Genomic DNA, 19,250 nt, shown 5'->3' on the forward strand with positions numbered 1-19,250 from the left:
TCTTTTTGCTTCCATACAGCAAATGACATTCTGGCCTGTTCACTGAGTTTCTGGATTTTCCTTCTTGATTTCTTTCTCTGGACTAGATCTCTCTGGACAGACAGCTCCCCCACAGTACGCATGCATGTGCAGAGTAGAGATCTCCTCAGATTTGAGAAACAATGCTGGTTGAAAGCCATATTTCAAAAAGAAAAGAGAATCCATCACATCAATCACAACTTACCCCATTCTGCCAGTATTGTAGTGAGCTTTTTTGCCACTATCACTAAAAGACCTGACAAGAACAATTTTAGAGGAGGAAAAGTTTATTTGGGGGCTCACGGTTTCAGAGGCCTCGGTCTACAGAGAGCCAGCTATGTTCCTCAGAGCTCAAGGACAGCTGAACATCACCATGAAAGTGTGGCAGAAGGAAGCGGCTCAAGACATCCCTCCAGAAAGCAGAAGAGAGTGAGTTCTGCTCATCAAGGACAAAATAGATATCCCAAAGGCATGCCCCAGGGAACCACCTCCTCTAGCCACCAGCCTACCAGCCTATGGTTGTCATTCCATTAATCCCTAAGGCTTTTCTAACCCAATCATTTCTCCTCTAAACCCAAACATTTCTCTTCTTTTTTTTTCTTTTTTTTTCTTTTTTTTTAATTGGTTGTTCAAAACATTACAAAGCTCATGACATATCATCTTCCATACATTTGATTCAAGTGGGTTATGAACTCCCATTTTTTACCCCAAATACAAGTTGCAGAATCACATCGGTTACACATCCACATTTTTAGTGGATGCCATTTTAGTGACTGTTGTATTCTGGTACCTTTCCTATCCCCTACTACCCCCCTCCTCTTCCCTCTCATCTTCCCTCTCTACCCCATCTGCTGTTGTTTAATTCTCTCCCTTGTTTTTTTTTCCCCTTTCCCCTCACAAACTCTTATATGTAATTTTGTGTAACAATGAGGGTCTCCTTCCATTTCCATAGTTTCCCTTCTCTCTCCCTTTCTCTCCCCCCACTCGTCTCTGTTTAATGTTAATCTTTTCCTCATGCTCTTCTTCCCTATTCTGATCTTAGTTGCTCTCTTTATATCAAAGAAGACATTTGGCATTTGTTTTTTAAGGATTGGCTAGCTTCACTTAGCATAATCTGCTCTAGTGCCATCCATTTCCCTGCAAAATCCATGATTTTGTCATTTTTTAGTGCTGCGTAATACTCCATTGTGTATAAATGCCACAGTTTTTTAATCCATTCATCTATTGAAGGGCATCTGGGTTGATTCCAAAGTCTAGCTATTGTGAATTGTGCTGCCATGATCATTGATGTGGCAGTATCCCTATAGTATGCTCTTTTAAGGTCCTCAGGGAATAGACCGAGAAGGGCGAAAGCTGGGTCAAATGGTGGTTCCATTCCCAGCTTTCTTAGGAATCTCCATACTGCTTTCCATATTGGCCGCACAACATTTCTCTTCTAAATCTCATCTTACATATGAGATTTTTGCAGGGGACCTCGATTATACTAACAGCCAGTGATTTCTTTGGGGGTTTTGATGAGTCTGGACTTAGTGGATAATAGGGCCAATTAACTGAGTACTCCATAAACAGATTGTTTCACAGGTATTCAGGACTCAAGGCTAGGAGATCAGGACTTTCTGCAAATACCAAAGAACCAAGAAACTGAACTCAGGATCTGATCCTATAACCAAGGTTTGTCTTTAGGCCTGTTATGTATTTGTGCATAATCCAGGAAAACTGGGAAAGTGACTGGACTGAAAGTCCATATCTCCTCTCAGTTCAAATTGAAGTACATATGATTTCACAAACTGCCTTGTTCAGTAACAAAACTGTCACATTCTATTGACATTTGTAGCATGCTTTTGAAATGGGGCACAGATATTAATCATCTTAATTTATGTACAAAGTATATGCATAAATTACATTTATTCCAATTAAAAATTAGTGAACTGTGCAAATATTGAATTATTGTATCAGGAAGAACGCATCCCCAACAAAAATGTCACTGTTGGGTAGGGTATAAAGCTCAGGGGTAGGCCACTTGTCTAGCACGGATGAGGCCCTGGGTTGGATTTCCCCCTCTGTAAGAAGTATTGTTAGTGTTCTGTGTTTCTGTTAATGACTTACTAGGTACTAGGGTCTGGCAATAGAGAACAGGGGTATGACACGGGTGAAATCCCTCAAAATGGGCTCCATCCTTTTTTGCAATAGACAGTTATACTAGTGTATACTGAGGGAGAGCCTGTAATGCTATGTGAACACAAAGTGGACACCTACCTGAGTCTGGAGGGGCATGGGAGCTACCGAGATTGGAGAAAAAAAAACAAAAAACCTTAGCTGATTCCTAAAGCTGCAGGAGGTACATGGACAAAATATTAAGGAACAATTCCTTAAAGGGAAGAATAGCATTTATGTATGCATAGACTTGCGAGATATTTACTTGCAGCATATTTAGTCTAGCTAGAATTAACTGTTGAGAAGGGAGTGGTAAAAATGAGTTAATTTATGATGGATAAGAAAGATAGGGATTAACATTTGTAAACACATGTACCCACCCTTAATCAATCCCATCCCACCAAGAATGGTACTAACTTATGAGGAAGAGTTGGGCAGAAGGAAAGACTTACCAGGCTTCCTCAACAGGGCATGTTGGTGAGTCCTGTTCACCAGCAGTATGCCTTTAAGAAAACAGACTTCTGCAGAGCCTGCCCTATAGGGACTAGAGATGAGATCCCAATCATAGCTAAAAGCCAACAAAGCAAACAAATTCCTTCCACCTGTTCTCCCAATTCCCCAAATGTTCATGATCTTCTTCAGCAAAAATATATTTTAATTATTTTGCATTATAATTCTACACTGTTATATTTGTACACATGCACAATATATTTAAAAAATTCATCTTCTCATATTTACTTTTCCCTCAAGGTATTTGTAACACATGCCCATCCCATCACTTAAATATAGCATAGGAATATAGAGTCACAGCACAAGCATCGGTCAGCCCACGACTGAGTTCCATTCATCACCATCTCCCCAAGTCTAATGTCCAGAGCCCAAATGGATACATGAAACAGGTAAGCCAGAATGAAGTCAGCTCGAGGCCTCTACATATCTCTCCCCCCCCTCTCCACCACAGTCCTCTCCTCCTCTCCCTCCCCAAACAGGCCTCCTGGTCTCTGAGCCACCAAGGAACTTTCTTTGGGTGTGATTATAGGACTTTAAATCATGTAAGAAATAAAAAAGGAAAATAATTTTAAAAAAGAAAACATCCTGTGATAAACCTACTGCTCCATAGAAAGTTTGAAATATCTCCCTCATCCTAATCAGCAATGACAGCTCTTCTCCTCTTTACCACAAATGCTGGTTGTTTTCAAGCACTTGCCATCTCAGACAACTCCATGGTGCTGCTTCCCTGTGGGCCTTTTCCCAGATGCAGAGGCCGAGAGGAAAAGCCGTACACGTTTACATGAAGATTCCTATAAAGACGGTTACCTACAAAGTTCTCAAGTCCAAGAATTAGAAGGTGGAAGGAGCATAGAAGCAGACAGTCTGGATAGGAGACATGTAACAGGAGACAGGAGGGGAGGAAGAGGGTACAAAAATCTCAGGCTACTAATACCACTCCAAACCTTCCAGAGCCTTAGAAGCTGAACACTAGCAAAAGTCCACCTTTCCCAGGCTTTGGTGGGATACTTTATAAACTTCTATCAGCTTCCAGTGACTTGAAAAAGTCACAATAAAAATGACAAAATATAGAGAACATCTCCAAAGGACCATCTTACCCAAGCAATAAGGGCTCTAACTGGTGGTCCAATTGTGCTGGCCAATAGTAGTGGTCAGATTTGTTCTAGTGACCAAATTTGACTAGATCAAATGGGTATCAGCACAGTTCTTATCAAGTGAATAGATTACAAATGGGGGAAGAGACTAAAGAAACAATACTTAGGGCAAGGGATAGGACCTATAGATTTAAGGTCACGTACATCTTTCACACTGATATTTCCAGTCATTCTCCAATTACATGGGCAACCTGAGCTAGCTGTTCCTGTGCCATTATCTACATGTACAAGACTGAGCAATCATACCCTCAAACTCCTTATACTGAATATTCCCAGTTTCCTCAATCAGAAGGATGCTCATGGGAGCATACTGATAAGGGACACAGGAGGGGCGGGGAATATTCTTGTTCACCAACTCATTGACAAGGTTTTGAATGATGGCATGATTGGGGGAATTGAGACCACGGTGTAGTACCCAAGGACAGGATCCCTTACAGTAGTTTGGGGTATAGTGATGAGGAGCAATGATCCAATGATCCCAGCCCAGCTGCTGGAAAGTGACTTTAAAAGAATGAAGGGAACACTGATTATTTGCAGACTGATTATTTGCAGACCCATATTGTTTCTGGGAAGAGTCAGAAACCCTAGACAGGATGCTGCCTACTTGCCGGACCCTCCTCAAAAGAGAAGATTCCCCTTCTAATATTTCCTCTAGTCCACTGGGAAGTTTAGCCTTCTGGCCACTTTTATGAGTGTCATTGAAATAGAGTAGCACAAACGCAGTGTCCAAAGGTGAAGTGCCATTCCACTGGATCCCAGGAACTATGCTACCTTTTTGCTGCCGACACATAAAGCGGAGTCTTAGGACCCTGGGATGCTTGTGATTCCAGAGTGTCTGCAGAATGTGTTGTGTGATGTCCATCTCTGTCCAGGCTTTAGATGTCAGAGAAGGCTTTGAGGAATTTCTTCCTGAAGGAAAGTGGTTGGTTGGGCTTTGTGGGGCCCGGGGCTCCACATGGCAGGATAAATTAAAGTGAGCTAGGTGGAGTTGTTGACAATAAACCACAGTGGCTCTGACTAGTTGGTACACTTCCCGCTTTAGTCCGAGAGGAAAGTCCAGGGTTTGCATATGCCAGGAACCTGTACACATAAGACAGAACAGGGTCAGGGGATTAGTGTCTTGCCTGAATACCGAGCCTGAAAATCCTTTACAAAACAGTACAAGAGAAACACAGCTGTAATCAGCCCTGAAATTAACTCAAGGTAATAATATATATCATTTGTTGAACACTTGCAAATGTACGAGATGTTTTATATTTATAAACTCTTGAATCTTCAATGGTCTTATGAGAGACTTATTATTCCCATTTTGCAGACAAGAAAATTGAGGCTCACAGAAGCTATGTCAAGGACACACACCCAAGTGCTGGATGTATCTCAGTGGTGAGAGCAGTTTTGCCTAGCATATGTAAGGCCCTGGGTTCAATCCCAGCACCATAGAAACCAAAACCATGAAGAACACATAGCCAGTATATGGTAAAGTTAAAATTTGAACTCAAGCTGGTTGCAATTAAGAAAAGAAACTGTACCAGTGGCCAAGAAGTTGGTCAGGAGAGGGAGGAGGTAAGGGAAAAGGAAATACTGTGAATGAAATTGATCAAATTATGTCATGTCCATGTAAAATGTGTCATAATTAATCTATTATGTATAACTATAGTACACCAATACAAATTAAAAATAAAGCACTAAAGAAAGTAATTTTGTCTCACTTTTAGATCACTTTACAGTTCTAGACTTGGGGGGAAGCATAGAAGAGTTTAGAAGATCAATTATATTATTGACTAATAAGGTGACCAAAAGACATGTTGAAACATACATGGATTAAGGGTCCTTATTTCAGAGAAAATATGTGGCCTTTCATTTCTTGGGATTGGCTCTGATTGCTAACCCACAGGGAGGTTGGGGAGGGGAACAATAGAAATCCATTGGATTGGACAAAGGGGAAGGAAGGGAGGGGGGGAAATAGGAAAGACAGTAGAAACTTGGCCATAACTTTCTTAGCCTTGTATTTGTACACACGACCAAAAAAACTCCACACAAAAGTTGGATCCTAAATAGAATAAGTTATACTTCATGTATATATATATTCTGCCAAAACATAGTCTACTGTCATGTGTAACTAAAAATAAGAGTTTAAAATATTTTAAAAGGAGTCCTTATTTCACATTACTATACAGATACAGGTTTGGGGCAACAATTCAGTATTGGGTGCTATTCTGTCATTGTTTTAAATCCAGGACCAAGGCACCACAAAATAATTATGTCACTAGTAGGGACAGCTATTTTTGCCATTTCTGTCTTTCAACAACTTCAAGAATTGCTTCTTGGGCTGGGGCGGTAGCTCAGTGGCAGAGTGTTTGCCTAGCATGTGAGAGGCACTGGATTTGAACCTCAGCACCATATAAAAATAAATAAAATAGAGGCATTCTGTCCATCTACAACGACAAGAAGCTTTTTTTTTTAATTGCTTCTTGAGTATCTTTTGGCTGTTTCTCCTTTAACTCCCCATCTCTCCCTTTTCCATTCCTTTCCAGAAATGGCTCTCCATTTTCCCCATTCATTTTACCCTCACTTCTCTAAATACCATCTCAACAAGGCCTTGATCACCAATATTTTGTTTGCTGGCAAATCTATTAAAAACTACATGCCCCTTAGCAATTGAGAGATTTAATCCAAAGTGTTGTGCCAACACCCAGTGGCCAAAGGGTAGGAAGGCTGGGCCTGCAGAGTTCCCAACTTGTGCTCCTCCCCCTCCTGGTAAAGGTCAAGAGCAAAGACTACAAAACCAGTCATCTCAGGAAAAGGTCTTCTCTCTCCTTACAAATATCTGAGTAAGTATTTCCACATTAATTTATGTATTATTCATCTAATGTAAGAGTCTGTAAACAAGTCTGGATGGCGACTGGCATTTTGCCAGAGGGAGTGGTTTGTGAAGTAACGCCAGCGAGCCATTAAGTGTGGAGATTCCTTATTGGTTGACTGCTGTATCTAGTTTATGCTAATTAAGATAAGCTGTGTGGAATGTATAAATATCCCTCTGGTCCTACAATAAAGGGCTTCCACTCCTGCAGTATCAATGTACACAAGTTGCTCGTCACCCCCCGGTTATTTTGCTGCAGCCGGACTGCGGCAATCTAACCTTGCTCCGCCACTGAATCCACAAGTCTTGGATTGTAATAGTGCTGGGGATTAAACAGAACTCTTTAATATTTTGATGTTCCAGAGTACTTCTAAAAGTTTGTATTCTAACTCATGCTAAACACACCCTCAGGATTGGGGCACTCACTAGCCATCATTCACACAGGCCCAAGTCAGACCTGTGTTTGCTTTCTTATGTTATTCCACACTCCCGTCTTAACAATAAACTTTCCTAGAGGCCAACCCATACACCCATTCCACCCTGCCTGAAAAGGAACCCAACCCAAACCTCTAACAGGCTGTCTAGTGAGGAACTGCCCTTTCCTTTCAGACCTTGACCTCACCTGTTTCCTGAAGCAGAGTGGGGTTGCTGAGGATCAGAGCCAGGAAGGGTCTGCTCAGAACTTTTCAGGGAAAGGAAGGACTCATACATCCCCTGTGACTGAATCTGTCATTTGCTTCTGGATCCTTTCCAGAGAGGCTCTAAGATACCAGTATGCTTCATAGTCAGCCTGGGATATGTGCCTAATTGTTGGCATCCTCCTTCTCAGCCTCACAGTATCAGTACAAACTTGACTTGGTCTGCTTTGTGCTGCAGTTAGGAATGGAATCTGGGTCCCTCCTCAGGGCTTCTGAGACCCCACCTCTCACCAGCCTCATATCTTGCCATATTCCCTGCAGTGCTCTCTAGACTCCAGCCACAAATAGGACATCCTTCCTTCCACCCCCTAGGCCTTCGCACCTAGTTCCTTAAACTTAAGTCAGCTGTCTCTCCACTCTAGTCATGTCTCCCTTCTTAACTGGCCTCTGCTCAAAGGTTCCCTCTTCAAAGGTACCTTCACATAACCCCACGGAAAGAGACGACTTCATTGCTATTCTCAATCATAACCTAGTTCATCATTTGACAGCATTTGCCACAATTTGCAACTTAACTGTTTGCACATTTATCTCCCCACCAGAACACGTGCTCCAAGCTAGTAGCTTTGCCTGTCTTAATCACATTTTCATGCTCAGCCGTCAGTAGGTGCAGAATAAATATTTGTTGAGTGAATTTCCACCCACACCAAGTTATTTTCTCTTTCCTAAATCAGGATGAACTTCTCTGCCAATGTAATAGGCTCCTTACTCTTCCTTTCCCAAATGCCAGCTTAAATATTACCTTCTCAGTGAGGCTTTCCAGCATTATCTCTGCTTCCCTTTCTCTGCTCCAAACAGTTAGCCATGTGTGTGTGGGGAGGGGGGTGCTGGGGATTGAACCCAGGGCATTGTGCATCTGAGGCAAGCACTCTACCTACTGCATTATATCCCCTGGCCTGAGCCATTTCTTCTCTGGAGTCCTGGGATCCCAATTGCTTATCCTTTTCTAAGCACTTATAACATTATCTACCTATTCTATTATACTAGTGCAAGGATGGCCTTAGGCCTTAGCCTAAGCAACTGCATTTTAAAATTCCAGTTTGAAACCTGCAGTCTTACCAGGCACACCTACAGAGCCTTCCAGTATGGCATTTGGGCCCAAACAAGTCATTTCTCCCCACCCTGAGAAGCTCAGAGTGAAGTCTCTGTCATGTTGTCCTCATCCCAATAAGGGGGAGAGGCAAGAAAAATCAGGATGGGGACCACAAACTAGATGCTTTAACCCCAGGGCAAATGACATCACTGAGAAATTCGGTGACAGCTGATAGGGATTGAAAGGGTGGTCAGAAGCCCCAAAATTTAGTATAAATGGTGGAGCAAATGAACAGACATTCAGCCAGCCCGGACTGAGGCCCTCACACTGGAGAGCCTCATGAGAACCTGGACTGACATCCCAACTCTTTTCATGGATTGCCTGATCTTCTGCCTCTTCCTCATGCTCTCAAACTCTACAGCCACATCTTGACCCTGGTGAGAGCTGCAACTTCTCGCTAGGACTCTCTCCTAAACTGGCTGCCAGCTCCACCCCAGGAGAAGCCTGCCTTGGTTCCTGATCTGATCACCATGGTCTGAGTGAGTGTGCCTCCGCTGGTCTTAAAGCTTAAGGTTTGAGACTTTTGATCTGACACTTGAGGTTAGTGTCAGGTCAGTGGCGGTGACTTAGGAACAAAGAACCAAGAAACCTGAGCACCGGAAAGAAACACCAATGAGGCACCAATGGAAACACCTGTCAATCAGCGGGATCTCCTGACCAATCCTGGTCTCAGCCAGTTCCCCTGACCATCTCCAGTGGGACAAGGGACTCTAAAAACACCTTTTCCTGTCCCAAGTCCTTCCCCTCCTGCCATAAGCTTTATAAAATTCCAGTCCTGTAGAGCCCCCATGCCGTTTCTCCTCATACCCTTCTCCTGTCCATTCTGTGGGTCTGATCGAGTTCCACCCAGGAGTGAGTCTCAATAAAGCCTCCTTCAGCAGCCTTTTAAATCTGCCTCCTTTGGTCACCGCCCATTGCCTGACCTCCCATCTGGTACCTAAACTTAGGAGACATTTTCGGGCTTCTCCCGCAGGGGATCAAAGTCCATCCCTTCCCCTTTCAAATGAACCTGGAAAATTCCTGAGCTGCTCTTTACCTCTCTTCATCAGGGCCAAAAGGAGTGGGGTAAGTTCCCTTGTCTCTCCCAACTTTACAGCCCCTCTCAGACTGTGGGGTCTATCCTTAAGTCACATGCATGCCATAGACCCTGCATGTCCCGTTCAAGTCTCCGGGAACTGTGGAGACACCCCAGTCCTCCTGCAAGCCCCCCCATCCATTTGGGCCCCCAAGTGGGTTGCTGGGATGCCTCAACCCCTGCCCGGCCCTTATCTATTCCTCAGGTGAGCGCAAGCAAACTTTGGGACGCCTTTTTCTGTTCCCACTCACCCCTGAGGGTACAGGAAGGTCATGGGAAACAGAGTCCTCTCCTTAGACCCCAAAAGTACAATGGGTCACCATGGCCCCCAGAAGGAACTTTTGATTTAAGCCCTCACTGAATTGGACAATTTCTGTTGCCAGACAGGGACGTAGGCAAAAACAGAGGCTTTGAGATTGGCTCCCATCCTTCCCTCTGCTCTCTGCTCCTCCACTCTGTTCTGTTTTACTGCTAAAGTTTTCCTTGCTGGGGAGCCACTTTCCCATTGTTCCACTTTTTCTTCCTCATTCTCAGATACTCAAGCATCTCTCAGCCTCCCCTTCCTGTCCTCCCCCTGCCAGAGGTATGGCTTGGCGTCCCTGCCCCCTGCCGCCTCTGCTGCTGCTTCCACAGCCACCACAGCCGCCCTGCCACAGCCACCCCCTCCACTGTGGCATCCCTCTCTGCTTGCTTCAGGTCTGCCACCCAGGTTTCATCAGTTAGGCAGAAGGAGTCCCGCCTTTCTGGGAGTGGGTGGGAAAGAGTCAGGGCAGTTGTGCCAGGGATATCTTGGGATCCCTCCAAGCCTCCTCCCCCTTCTCCTGCTGACACAGCTCCTCCCCTCCCCTCCCCTCTTCTACTGAGAAACTTCCCCCCCTCCCCCCACTCACTCCTCTCTTCTATCAGTTCCCACACCAGATCCCACCAGGTGATCCCACCAGCTAACCCAACTCCTTTGTCCTCTCAGGGAAATGACTGGTGCTGAAGGGATCATTTGAATGCACAACCCATTTTCACTTCAAGATCTTCCCCAAATTAAAAAGTGCCTTGGGTCCTTCTCTGCTGACTCTTCTACTTATATTAAGGACTTCTGATAATTCCCCCAGACTTAGGATCTTACCTGGCATGACCTCTATGTCATTCTGTCCTCCACCCTTACCCCTCAATGAGTGAGCCTGCATCCAGCAGGCTGCAGGAGATCATGCTGATCAAATTTACTTAATAGATATGACTCTCCCCAAGGGTGAAGCAGCCATTCCCTTAACCCAACCCAACTGGGACTATCAAGATGGCCAACAAGGTTGCCGTCACTGTGCTTGCATGGTCCAATACCTTATAGCGGGCATGCAGGCAGTTTCCAATAAGGTGGTTAACTTTAATAAGCTGAGATTAATCACCCAGAATCCAGATGAAAATCCAGCCTTATTTCTCTACCACCTTACAGAGGCCCTCACCAAATATACTAAGCTGGATCATGAGTCTCCCACCAAGGCTACAGTGTTAGCAACCCATTTCATTACTCAATCTGCTCATGATAGTAGTCAAAAGCTCAAACAAGCTGAGGAGGGCCCTCAGACACCTATTTGAGATCTGGTGAGAATGGCCTTTAAAGCAGGCTCCATTGCAGAAAAAGGTAACACTTCAAACCCAGGCCTTGGCAGTGGCCCTGAGGCCTATAGCTCAAGTGAGAGCTTCACAGGGGATCTAGCATTCCTCTCTGCCAGGGGCTTGCTTCCAATGTGGATGTGAAGGTCACTGGGCTTGCCAATGCCCAAACTCATGGCCTCCTTCCAGGCCATGCCCTACCTGTAAGCAGACAGGACATTGGAAGAGTGACTGCCCCATTGCTGGCCCTTCCTTGGTGCCTCTACACAGGGGTATGACCCGCCAGGCCATCTCTTCTCTTGAAATATTGGGTTTCACAGAAGACTGAAGAAGCCCAGACTCCACGACCCCCATCACGCTCACCATGCCCAGGGTAACTCTCCAGGCAGCGGGTAAGTCCATAACATTTCTTGTGGACATGGGGGCTACCTATTCTGTCTTGCCTGCCCACTCTGAGCCTCTGTTTCATTCCCAGGTCTCAGTTATGGGGATTGATGGCAAACCCTCCTCCCCAAACCGAACTGCTATGCTGGCCTGTGCCCTGGAGGGACACCCATTCACACTCTTTTCTGGTCATTCCATCCTGTCCGGTTCCTCTCCTAGGCAGAGATGTTCTCCAATTACTAGGAGGTACCCCCAACTGTACCCTAAGAATACTACCACCCATCTCCTTCTGCCTCTAATCCTTACCCTAATAACCCAACAGTACCTACTGTGCCATTGCCCCCTGACCTAGTCATCCCCAGGTCTGGGACATCTCCAAGTTGGTCATAACCTTTCACCACAAGCCAGTCCACATCCAGCTGAAACCACAAACTAAATTTTCTTTGCAACCCCAATTTCCCATCTCCAAAACCCACAGGGAGGGACTTAAACCCATCATAGACCAGCTATTCGCCCAGGGACTTTTAATCCTTACTGACTTCCCCTGCAACATTCCCATATTGCAGGTATGCAAACCCTCAGGAGCCTATGGCTTAGTCCAGGATTTCCACCTAATTAATGAGGCGGATATTCCCATCCACCCCCAGTGATTGCCAACCCTCACACTCTTTCTTCTCATATCCTCCCTTCAACCACTCACTTTACTGTCCTGGATCTTAAAGATGCCTTCTTTATAGTGCTTCTCCATTCGGACTCTTATTACCTCTTTGCCTTCACATGGTAAGACCCTACATCCTTGAGGTCTGAACAGGCGACATGGACAGTCCTACTCCAAGGCTTCAGGAACAGTCCCCACCTCTTTGGGCAAGCCTTGGCACAGAATCTAACTGCTTGTGGCTTGGGATAGCACTCTCTTATAGTTAGATAGAAGCCTTCCCTACCTCGAGGGAAATTGCTGACACCATCACCTCCATCCTCATTGAGCAGATCATTTACAGGTTTGGACTTCCTGCCTCCATTCAGTCAGACAACAGTCCGGCCTTCACTTCTCAGGTTGTTCAACTAGTCTCCAAAGGCCTCAGCATCACTTGGGAGCTCTGCATCCCCTACTGACCCCCATCCTCAGGTAAGGTTGACAGAGCTAATGGCATTCTCAAGGCTTATCTCACTAAACTTGCTATTGAACTCAGGTTGTCCTGGCCCAATCTCCTGCCATTGGCCCTCACCCAAATTCGGGCAACCCTGGCCTCAAGCCCCTTTAGGCCTTAGTCTTTTTGAGCTACTCTATGGGCACCCTTTCTTAATCAACCACATTTTTCCAATCACTGCTCCTCCCCTGTGTCCTACCTGCCCTATCTCATACTTCTACACAAACTCCTAAGGGAGCATGCAGACCAGTGCCTTCTTGCGCCATCCATTACCTCAATCCCAGCACAACCAGGTATTCAATCGAACCCTCTTCAACCAGGTGAATCTTACTTTGACAGCTGCATCCTCAATCATTGGAACCTCGCTGGACAGGGACACCATACAGTCATAATTACTACCCCAACAGTGGCCAAGCTTTTGGGCCACTCCCCCTGGTACCATGTCTCTCACCTTAGAAAAGCACTGTTCCAAACGTCCAGTCCTGGACTTCCACCATGCTGAGGCCCACGAAACTCACGACTTCTCACCAACCCTCTCCTTCTTTTACTAATCATTATAATCTCTCTCAAGCTTCTATCCCAACCCACAGATGGTGCTTCTATATCCAAGCCACATGGCAGCAGGATGGCTCCACCCACTCTCAGTTTATGGGTCAAGGTGATTGCCCTTCCACTGGCTGCAATCGGGTGGTCACCCTTAACATTACTGGATTGCTACCTCGTCCCACTTATGTTTAGCAATGCTATGCTTCATAGCAGACCAAACTGAGGAATCTTGTAAGTGCTGGCCTGACACCTATGGCAGGTGTCCTTATAATTCATGCAAGAAACACTTCCTAGATAAGCCTTGCTATGAGAATCAAGCATACACCAAATTAACTCATGGGACCCGAAGTGGGCTTTGGGTGTTGATGGTAAATTCTATTTGGGGGGTTTTGCCAAGCACCCCTCAGCCTCTATCAGAATATTGAGAGCTTATATACAAGTGTTCCCTCAAATTCACATAACCACCCAGGAGTAAGAGAAGAACTCCAACACGAGCTGGATGCAGTTGCCCATCCCAAAGCTGAGCCTTACTCATGGATGGCCCTAATACATCAGGGCCTTCAGCTTCTCAATTTATCCAAAGTTAATAACATTTCATGCTGTTTCTTCTGCACAGCTTTGGATCATACTCCATTAACTGTAATTCCCATTGATCTTCCTCTCCATACCTCAACTAGACCCCACGGACCCCCCTCTCCAGCCTTTGAGGAAGTACTTCTTGTTTGTAATTCATCAGGAAATTTCCCTTGATGCTACACTTCCTCTGGTTCAGCACCCTGTGACCAGATGGTTCGAATTTCTTCCCCAACCTTTGCTCTACTGGGGTTCTTTTTCTGGTGCAATGGTGCCCTAACAACAACAAAAAAAAATCTAAGCCTCAACACGCCCTTTGCTTTTTGTGTTCCTTCCACCTTGGTCCCTCAATTAACTCTGTACAGTGAGGCTGAATTAACATGGCTTGTTGCTACCTCCCTTTCAAGGACAAGGCGGGCTGTCTTTCTAGCAGTAGTAGTTGGACTCTCCCTGGCCTTCTCCCTTGCTGCTTCCAAACTGGGGGTAGGAGGACTTGGTTATACAGTAACCACTACTCAGAAGCTTGAACAACAACTTTGGGAAGCAGTAGAGTGTTGGCTGCATCCCTGGCTTCCCTACAAAGGCAAATAACATCCATCGCCCAAGTTTCATTACAGAACCTTGGAGCCCTAGATCTGACAGCAGACAAAGGAGGAACCCGTCTATTCCTGAACCAAGAATGCTGCTACTATATCAATGAAACTGAATTGGTCAAAAAGAATGTCAACACCCTCTGTTGTTGTTTGGATGAAAAGCTTAAACAGCAACAATCAAATGACCCTTGGTCAGGCTGGCTAAACTCAACCCTCATTATGTGGCTGGCTCCCATTCTCACCCCTATATTAGTAATAGGACTTCTATTAATGTTTGCTCCCTGCCTCCTCAGGTTCTCTCCAAAGTGCATAGGTGAAATTGCCAAAGTGACCTACAACCAGATGATACTACACCCCTACAGTTGCCTTCCTAAGGAACCAACACCCAAGCCACTCCCCTTCCCCTCCCCCCTCCTCCACTCCCCTAAGCCAGCAGAAAGTATCCAGATGAAATTCACAGCCCTACATCAAAAAAGTCCGGATGTCAGGTCAGTGGTGGTGACTTAAGAACAAAGCACCAAGCAGCCTAAGCACTGGAAAGAATCATCAATCAGTCGTCAATCAGCGGGATCTCCTAGCTAATACCTGTCAATCAGCAGGGTCTCCCAACCAATCCTGGTCTCAGCCAGTTCTCCAGACCAACTCCAGTGGGATAAGGGACTCTAAAAACACCTTTTTCTGTCCCAAGCCCTTCTCCTCCTGCCATAAACTTTATAAAATTCCAGTCCTGCCCCCACACGGTTTCTCCTCATACCCTTCTCCTGTCCATTCTGTGGGTCTGATCAAGTTCCACCCAGGAGTGAGTCTCAATAAAGCCTCCTTCAGCAGCCTTTTAAATCTGCCTCCTTTGGTCGCCACCCATTGCCTGACCTCACACTTAGCATGCAGAGGGAATGTCTGTCATGAACCTGTTATGAAGAAGTGTGTTTGCAGTACTTAGAATTAATCTAGAATTGTTTGCTGTGAATTGATTTCTGTATTGCAATTCCTAGCATTAAGGATTTTCATTTTCTTAAGAACCTATAGAGTGAAGTTGTATTGAGTGATTTGAGTGAAAAAGGGCAGAAACGCATGGACATTCTTTATTTCTCCCCCTAGACTGCATAAGTTGCACCTTTGGCCTGTCATTATGACTAGAAGCTCCTAGAAATCAGGGATAGTTATTTGCCCACATATACCCAACCCAGATATAGTGCCTAGTGCTCAATTAAAATCTATTAGGAATTTAGCACAGCATGGTGATTAAAAGCACTGGCTCTGGGGCCCGAGAGCCTAGGTTTGACCCCTGACTAACAATTACTAGCTGTGTAACATTAGCGAAGTTACTGAGCCTCAGTTTCTTCATCTATAAAATGTTTATGTTAATAAGTACCAACCTCATCTGGTAATGGCAAGGATTAAGGGCGATAGTTTTGTACAGCATCTTCTGCAATGCCTGACACACAAAAAGCCCATGGTAAGAGATAGCTAGGAGAGTATTGGTTGTTTTACTTGGAAGGAGAGTGCGAATTCTGTCCATTGTCATTGGAGACTAGTGAAAAACCCCAGGTTAATCTCATCAGGTTCTCAAGAGTTCCTTGAAGTTGATGGCTGCGTACATTCCCTGGAGAACCCTGCACACCTGCTGCTGTCCTGGAAGAGTGTCTAATGCAGATGTTTGAAGTAGAATTGAGTATGATGGGGAGAAAGACAATCTCAAAGCATATTCGGTGCCAAAAAACTCAAAGTAGCAGAATGGCCCAAATAGGAGAACTTCTTGGCCTGTTGGGATACTGCATTTAAAGATTTACAAAGTTATAGACAGATTTTGGAATCAGACTTGAACTCAAATTCTATCTTTGCCACCCACTGTGTGACACTTGCTAGTTGCTTTCTCTCCCCGTGCCATAGTTTTCTTGTCTCTAAAATTTTCCATTGCCCCACAACTACAGCTGGCAGTAGCTGTCATTAATTAAGTGTAACAGTGAAGCCAGAATTCAACAGTCAGTATAGATAGGTAAATTGAGTCAAGTCAGATCAAGTCAGGCCAATTTTGAGTGAGTTCCAGGAAATTTGGGACTGTCCCCTGAGGGATTAAAATGTTAATTCCTTCAGAGCCCTTCCTCCAGCCTTATCAAGAACTCCCCCTGCTCCAACCAGTTGCTAAGGTAACATGTCCCAGGAATTGCCCATCCCTATAGGAAGGTGTAAGGTTGTTAATTAATGTGTCCTTGGCTGCTCCATCCTGTCATTTCCCCTTCAGCCCACCAGTTTCCCACCATCTGGCCATCCCACCAAGCATTTGCTAGGCCTAGTCAAATGCCTAGTCACATACACAGGAAGGAGAAAGATGGGAAGAGGGCAGGAGAACAAAGGGAGCCTAGGACATATAAAAAGGGCACAACACCTCGCTTCCTGGGATAGCAGGATACCAGCTATGGCCCCCTTCTCACTCCCAGGAAAAGTCTTCCTTAGTCCTTTTCAAATAAGCCCTCTTGCATATGCTTCCCTCGGCTTGCTTCTCTAATGTTCAAGCTTCAACATGTGAGGAAGCAGGACTCATTATCCATAACCGGTGGTATCAGCAGATACTCACATATCCTCAGGGGTTAGCTTCTCTCATCCTTTCTGAGGCCTTAGAAGTCTCCAACACAGCATCCTGTACTATTTTCCTTCTAAGAGCAAACCATTAGGTTGGTTTGAGGCGATTACAGAACAAAGCACCAAGCAACCCTCAGGCGAGAAAGAACCACCAATCGAGTGCTGACAGAACCTGTCAATCAGTGGGGTTTTCTGGCCAATTCTGGATCTTAGCCAGCTCCTGCAACCAACCCCAGGAGGAAAATGGACTCTAAAAAACCCCCTTTTCCTGTCCCAAGCCCTCCCTTCCTGCCCTAAGCCCAATAAAAAATTCCAGTCCTGTCCAGTCCCATGCACTTCTCCTCAGACTCATCTTGTTGGTCTGAGGGTCCTTCCCAGGAGCAAAATCTCAATAAAGCCTCATTCAGCAGGCTTTTTAAATCTGCCTCCTTTTGGTCGCCATTGCCTGACCTTACAAACCACCACATAAACAGCCCTCCACAAAAATGCAACTCAATTCCAATTTTTAGAGGTAACAAGCAATAAGATTTTTATGAAAGAAAGTGGCTAACACATTACTCAGTTGTCATGGAGACTGGAAAGTAGGCCCCAAGCTATCTGCTCTTAAGCAGGGTCCCCAAAGGAAAACAGGCTTGGAGCCAACTTTCCTGAGCTTGCCGTCCCTTGAAAACCAGGGCATGGTGGTACATATCTGTAATCCCAGTGACTCCAGAGGCAGAGACAGGAGGATCAGAAGTTTCAGGCCAGCCCAAGCCACTTAGCAAGACACTCAGCAGATTAGTAAAACCCTGACTCAAAATTTAAAAATCAGCCAAGTGTGGTAGCACATGCCTGTAATTGCAGCAGCTCCAGAGCCTGGGCCTGGAGGACTGCAAGTTCAAAGCCAGCTTCCGCAATTTAGCAAGGCTCTAAGCAACTCAGCAAGGCCCTGTCTCTAAATAAAGTATGAAAAAGGGCTGGGAATGGGGCTCAGAGCTAATATGATGAGACAGAAGTCTTGACTATAGTGACTCCATTTTGTTTAGAAACTCCTTTTTGTGAAACAGCCATGCCAACCAGAAAGGTCACGACTGGGGCAAGTTTTCCTTTTCTTTTTTTCCTTTTGTTGTGGAAACCCTCAAGAACACGGAACTATCCAACTGGGCTCTGTTTCTGTAACTGGGGGATCTGGGATCCTATTTCTGTAACTGGGTAACTGGGCTTATTTTGATTAGCTAAGCCTCCCACCACCTGACTGCAATCTCCCGCTTCTGTAACTTGGCTTGCTTGCATTGGCTAAACCCCCAAATGTCCCTTTTGTAGTTTTTTGGCTTAAATATGAGGCCAAACCAAAGGGGGTGCGCCACTCTATTTCACTTTTAGGGTTGAGTGTCCACCCCACTGGCCAACAATAAAGGCTTAATTGGAATGGCAATTTGTGATCTGCGAGTTATTTGAGGATCATGGTATTGGTATAGCACTTAAGCACCTTTGGGTTCAATCCCCAGTACCAAAAAATAAATCAATAAATTTTTAAATAAAATAAAATGGGCTGGGACCTGGTGTGGTGTTGCACGCCTATAATCCCAGCAGTTTGGGAGGCTGAGGCAGGAGGATGACAAGTTCAAAGCCAGCAATGGAGAGTCGCTAAGCAACTCAGTGAGACTCTGTCTCCAATTTAAATACAAAATAGGGCTGGGGATGTGGCTCAGAGTTCAATCCCTGGTACTCCCCCACCCCCTAAAAAGGGATGGAGACTGATTTGGTTGTAGGGCACCCTGGGGTCCAATCTCCAGCACCAAAATAAAGAAAAAAGAAAATGAAGCCATGCCTATGTGCACCAGGCATTGAGGTCTGACAGTAAACTCCGATTCCTTGTTCTCCACACTCTTCCGTCCTTCTCCCAACGCTAGGGTAGAATGGGCACACAAGAACTCACCTTTTCTAGGCCTTGTTACATGGGCCAAAGGCCTCACCAGCCTCACCATGGTGGCTCCAATGGTGCGATTCTCCCTAGGACGTCCATCGGGGTCAGCTGAACGCTGGTACAACTCCAGCATGTACTGTAGAGGATACCCTCTGAGCTGTGGCTCCCTCTGCTGCTTCTCTGGAGCTTCTACCAGCTCCCAAAACAGTGACAAGGGAGGGGTTTCAGTGGGCAGGGGGTTGACAGAAGAATGGTCTACCATTTTCATTTGGACCCCATGTTCTATTGAAAGCACCAGTCCCCAAAGAAGTATTCTAAGAATGCTGGGGACGACCATCCTGGAAAGCTTGGTGTTC

The 19,250-nt window shown here is 45.4% G+C and overlaps 1 protein-coding gene across 1 annotated transcript; it reads right to left on the bottom strand.

Annotated features, from left to right (window-relative positions):
- Window positions 1–4,050: 4,050 nt before the first annotated feature.
- On the bottom strand, window positions 4,051–19,231 carry LOC124077260 (bone morphogenetic protein 15-like). Its single transcript, XM_046421477.1, has 2 exons — window positions 18,907–19,231; window positions 4,051–4,916 (listed from the first exon to the last, which is right to left on the bottom strand). Exons 1-2 carry the CDS (start codon window positions 19,229–19,231, stop codon window positions 4,051–4,053), a joined length of 1,191 nt encoding a protein of 396 aa, XP_046277433.1.
- Window positions 19,232–19,250: the final 19 nt, after the last annotated feature.

Source organism: Marmota monax, unplaced genomic scaffold (genome assembly GCF_021218885.2).
Source record: "Marmota monax isolate L192 unplaced genomic scaffold, Marmota_monax_Labrador192_F-V1.1 WCK01_AAM20220418_F8-fsc00258, whole genome shotgun sequence".
Lineage (NCBI taxonomy): Eukaryota > Metazoa > Chordata > Mammalia > Rodentia > Sciuridae > Marmota > Marmota monax.

Coding starts and splice junctions, on each gene's coding strand:
- LOC124077260 (XM_046421477.1), bottom strand. CDS start 19,231: ATGGTCGTCCCCAGCATTCTTAGAATACTTCTTTGGGGACTGGTGCTT. Junction 4,917..18,906: donor TGTAACAAGGCCTAGAAAAG/GTGAGTTCTTGT, acceptor TTATGTGTACAG/GTTCCTGGCATATGCAAACC.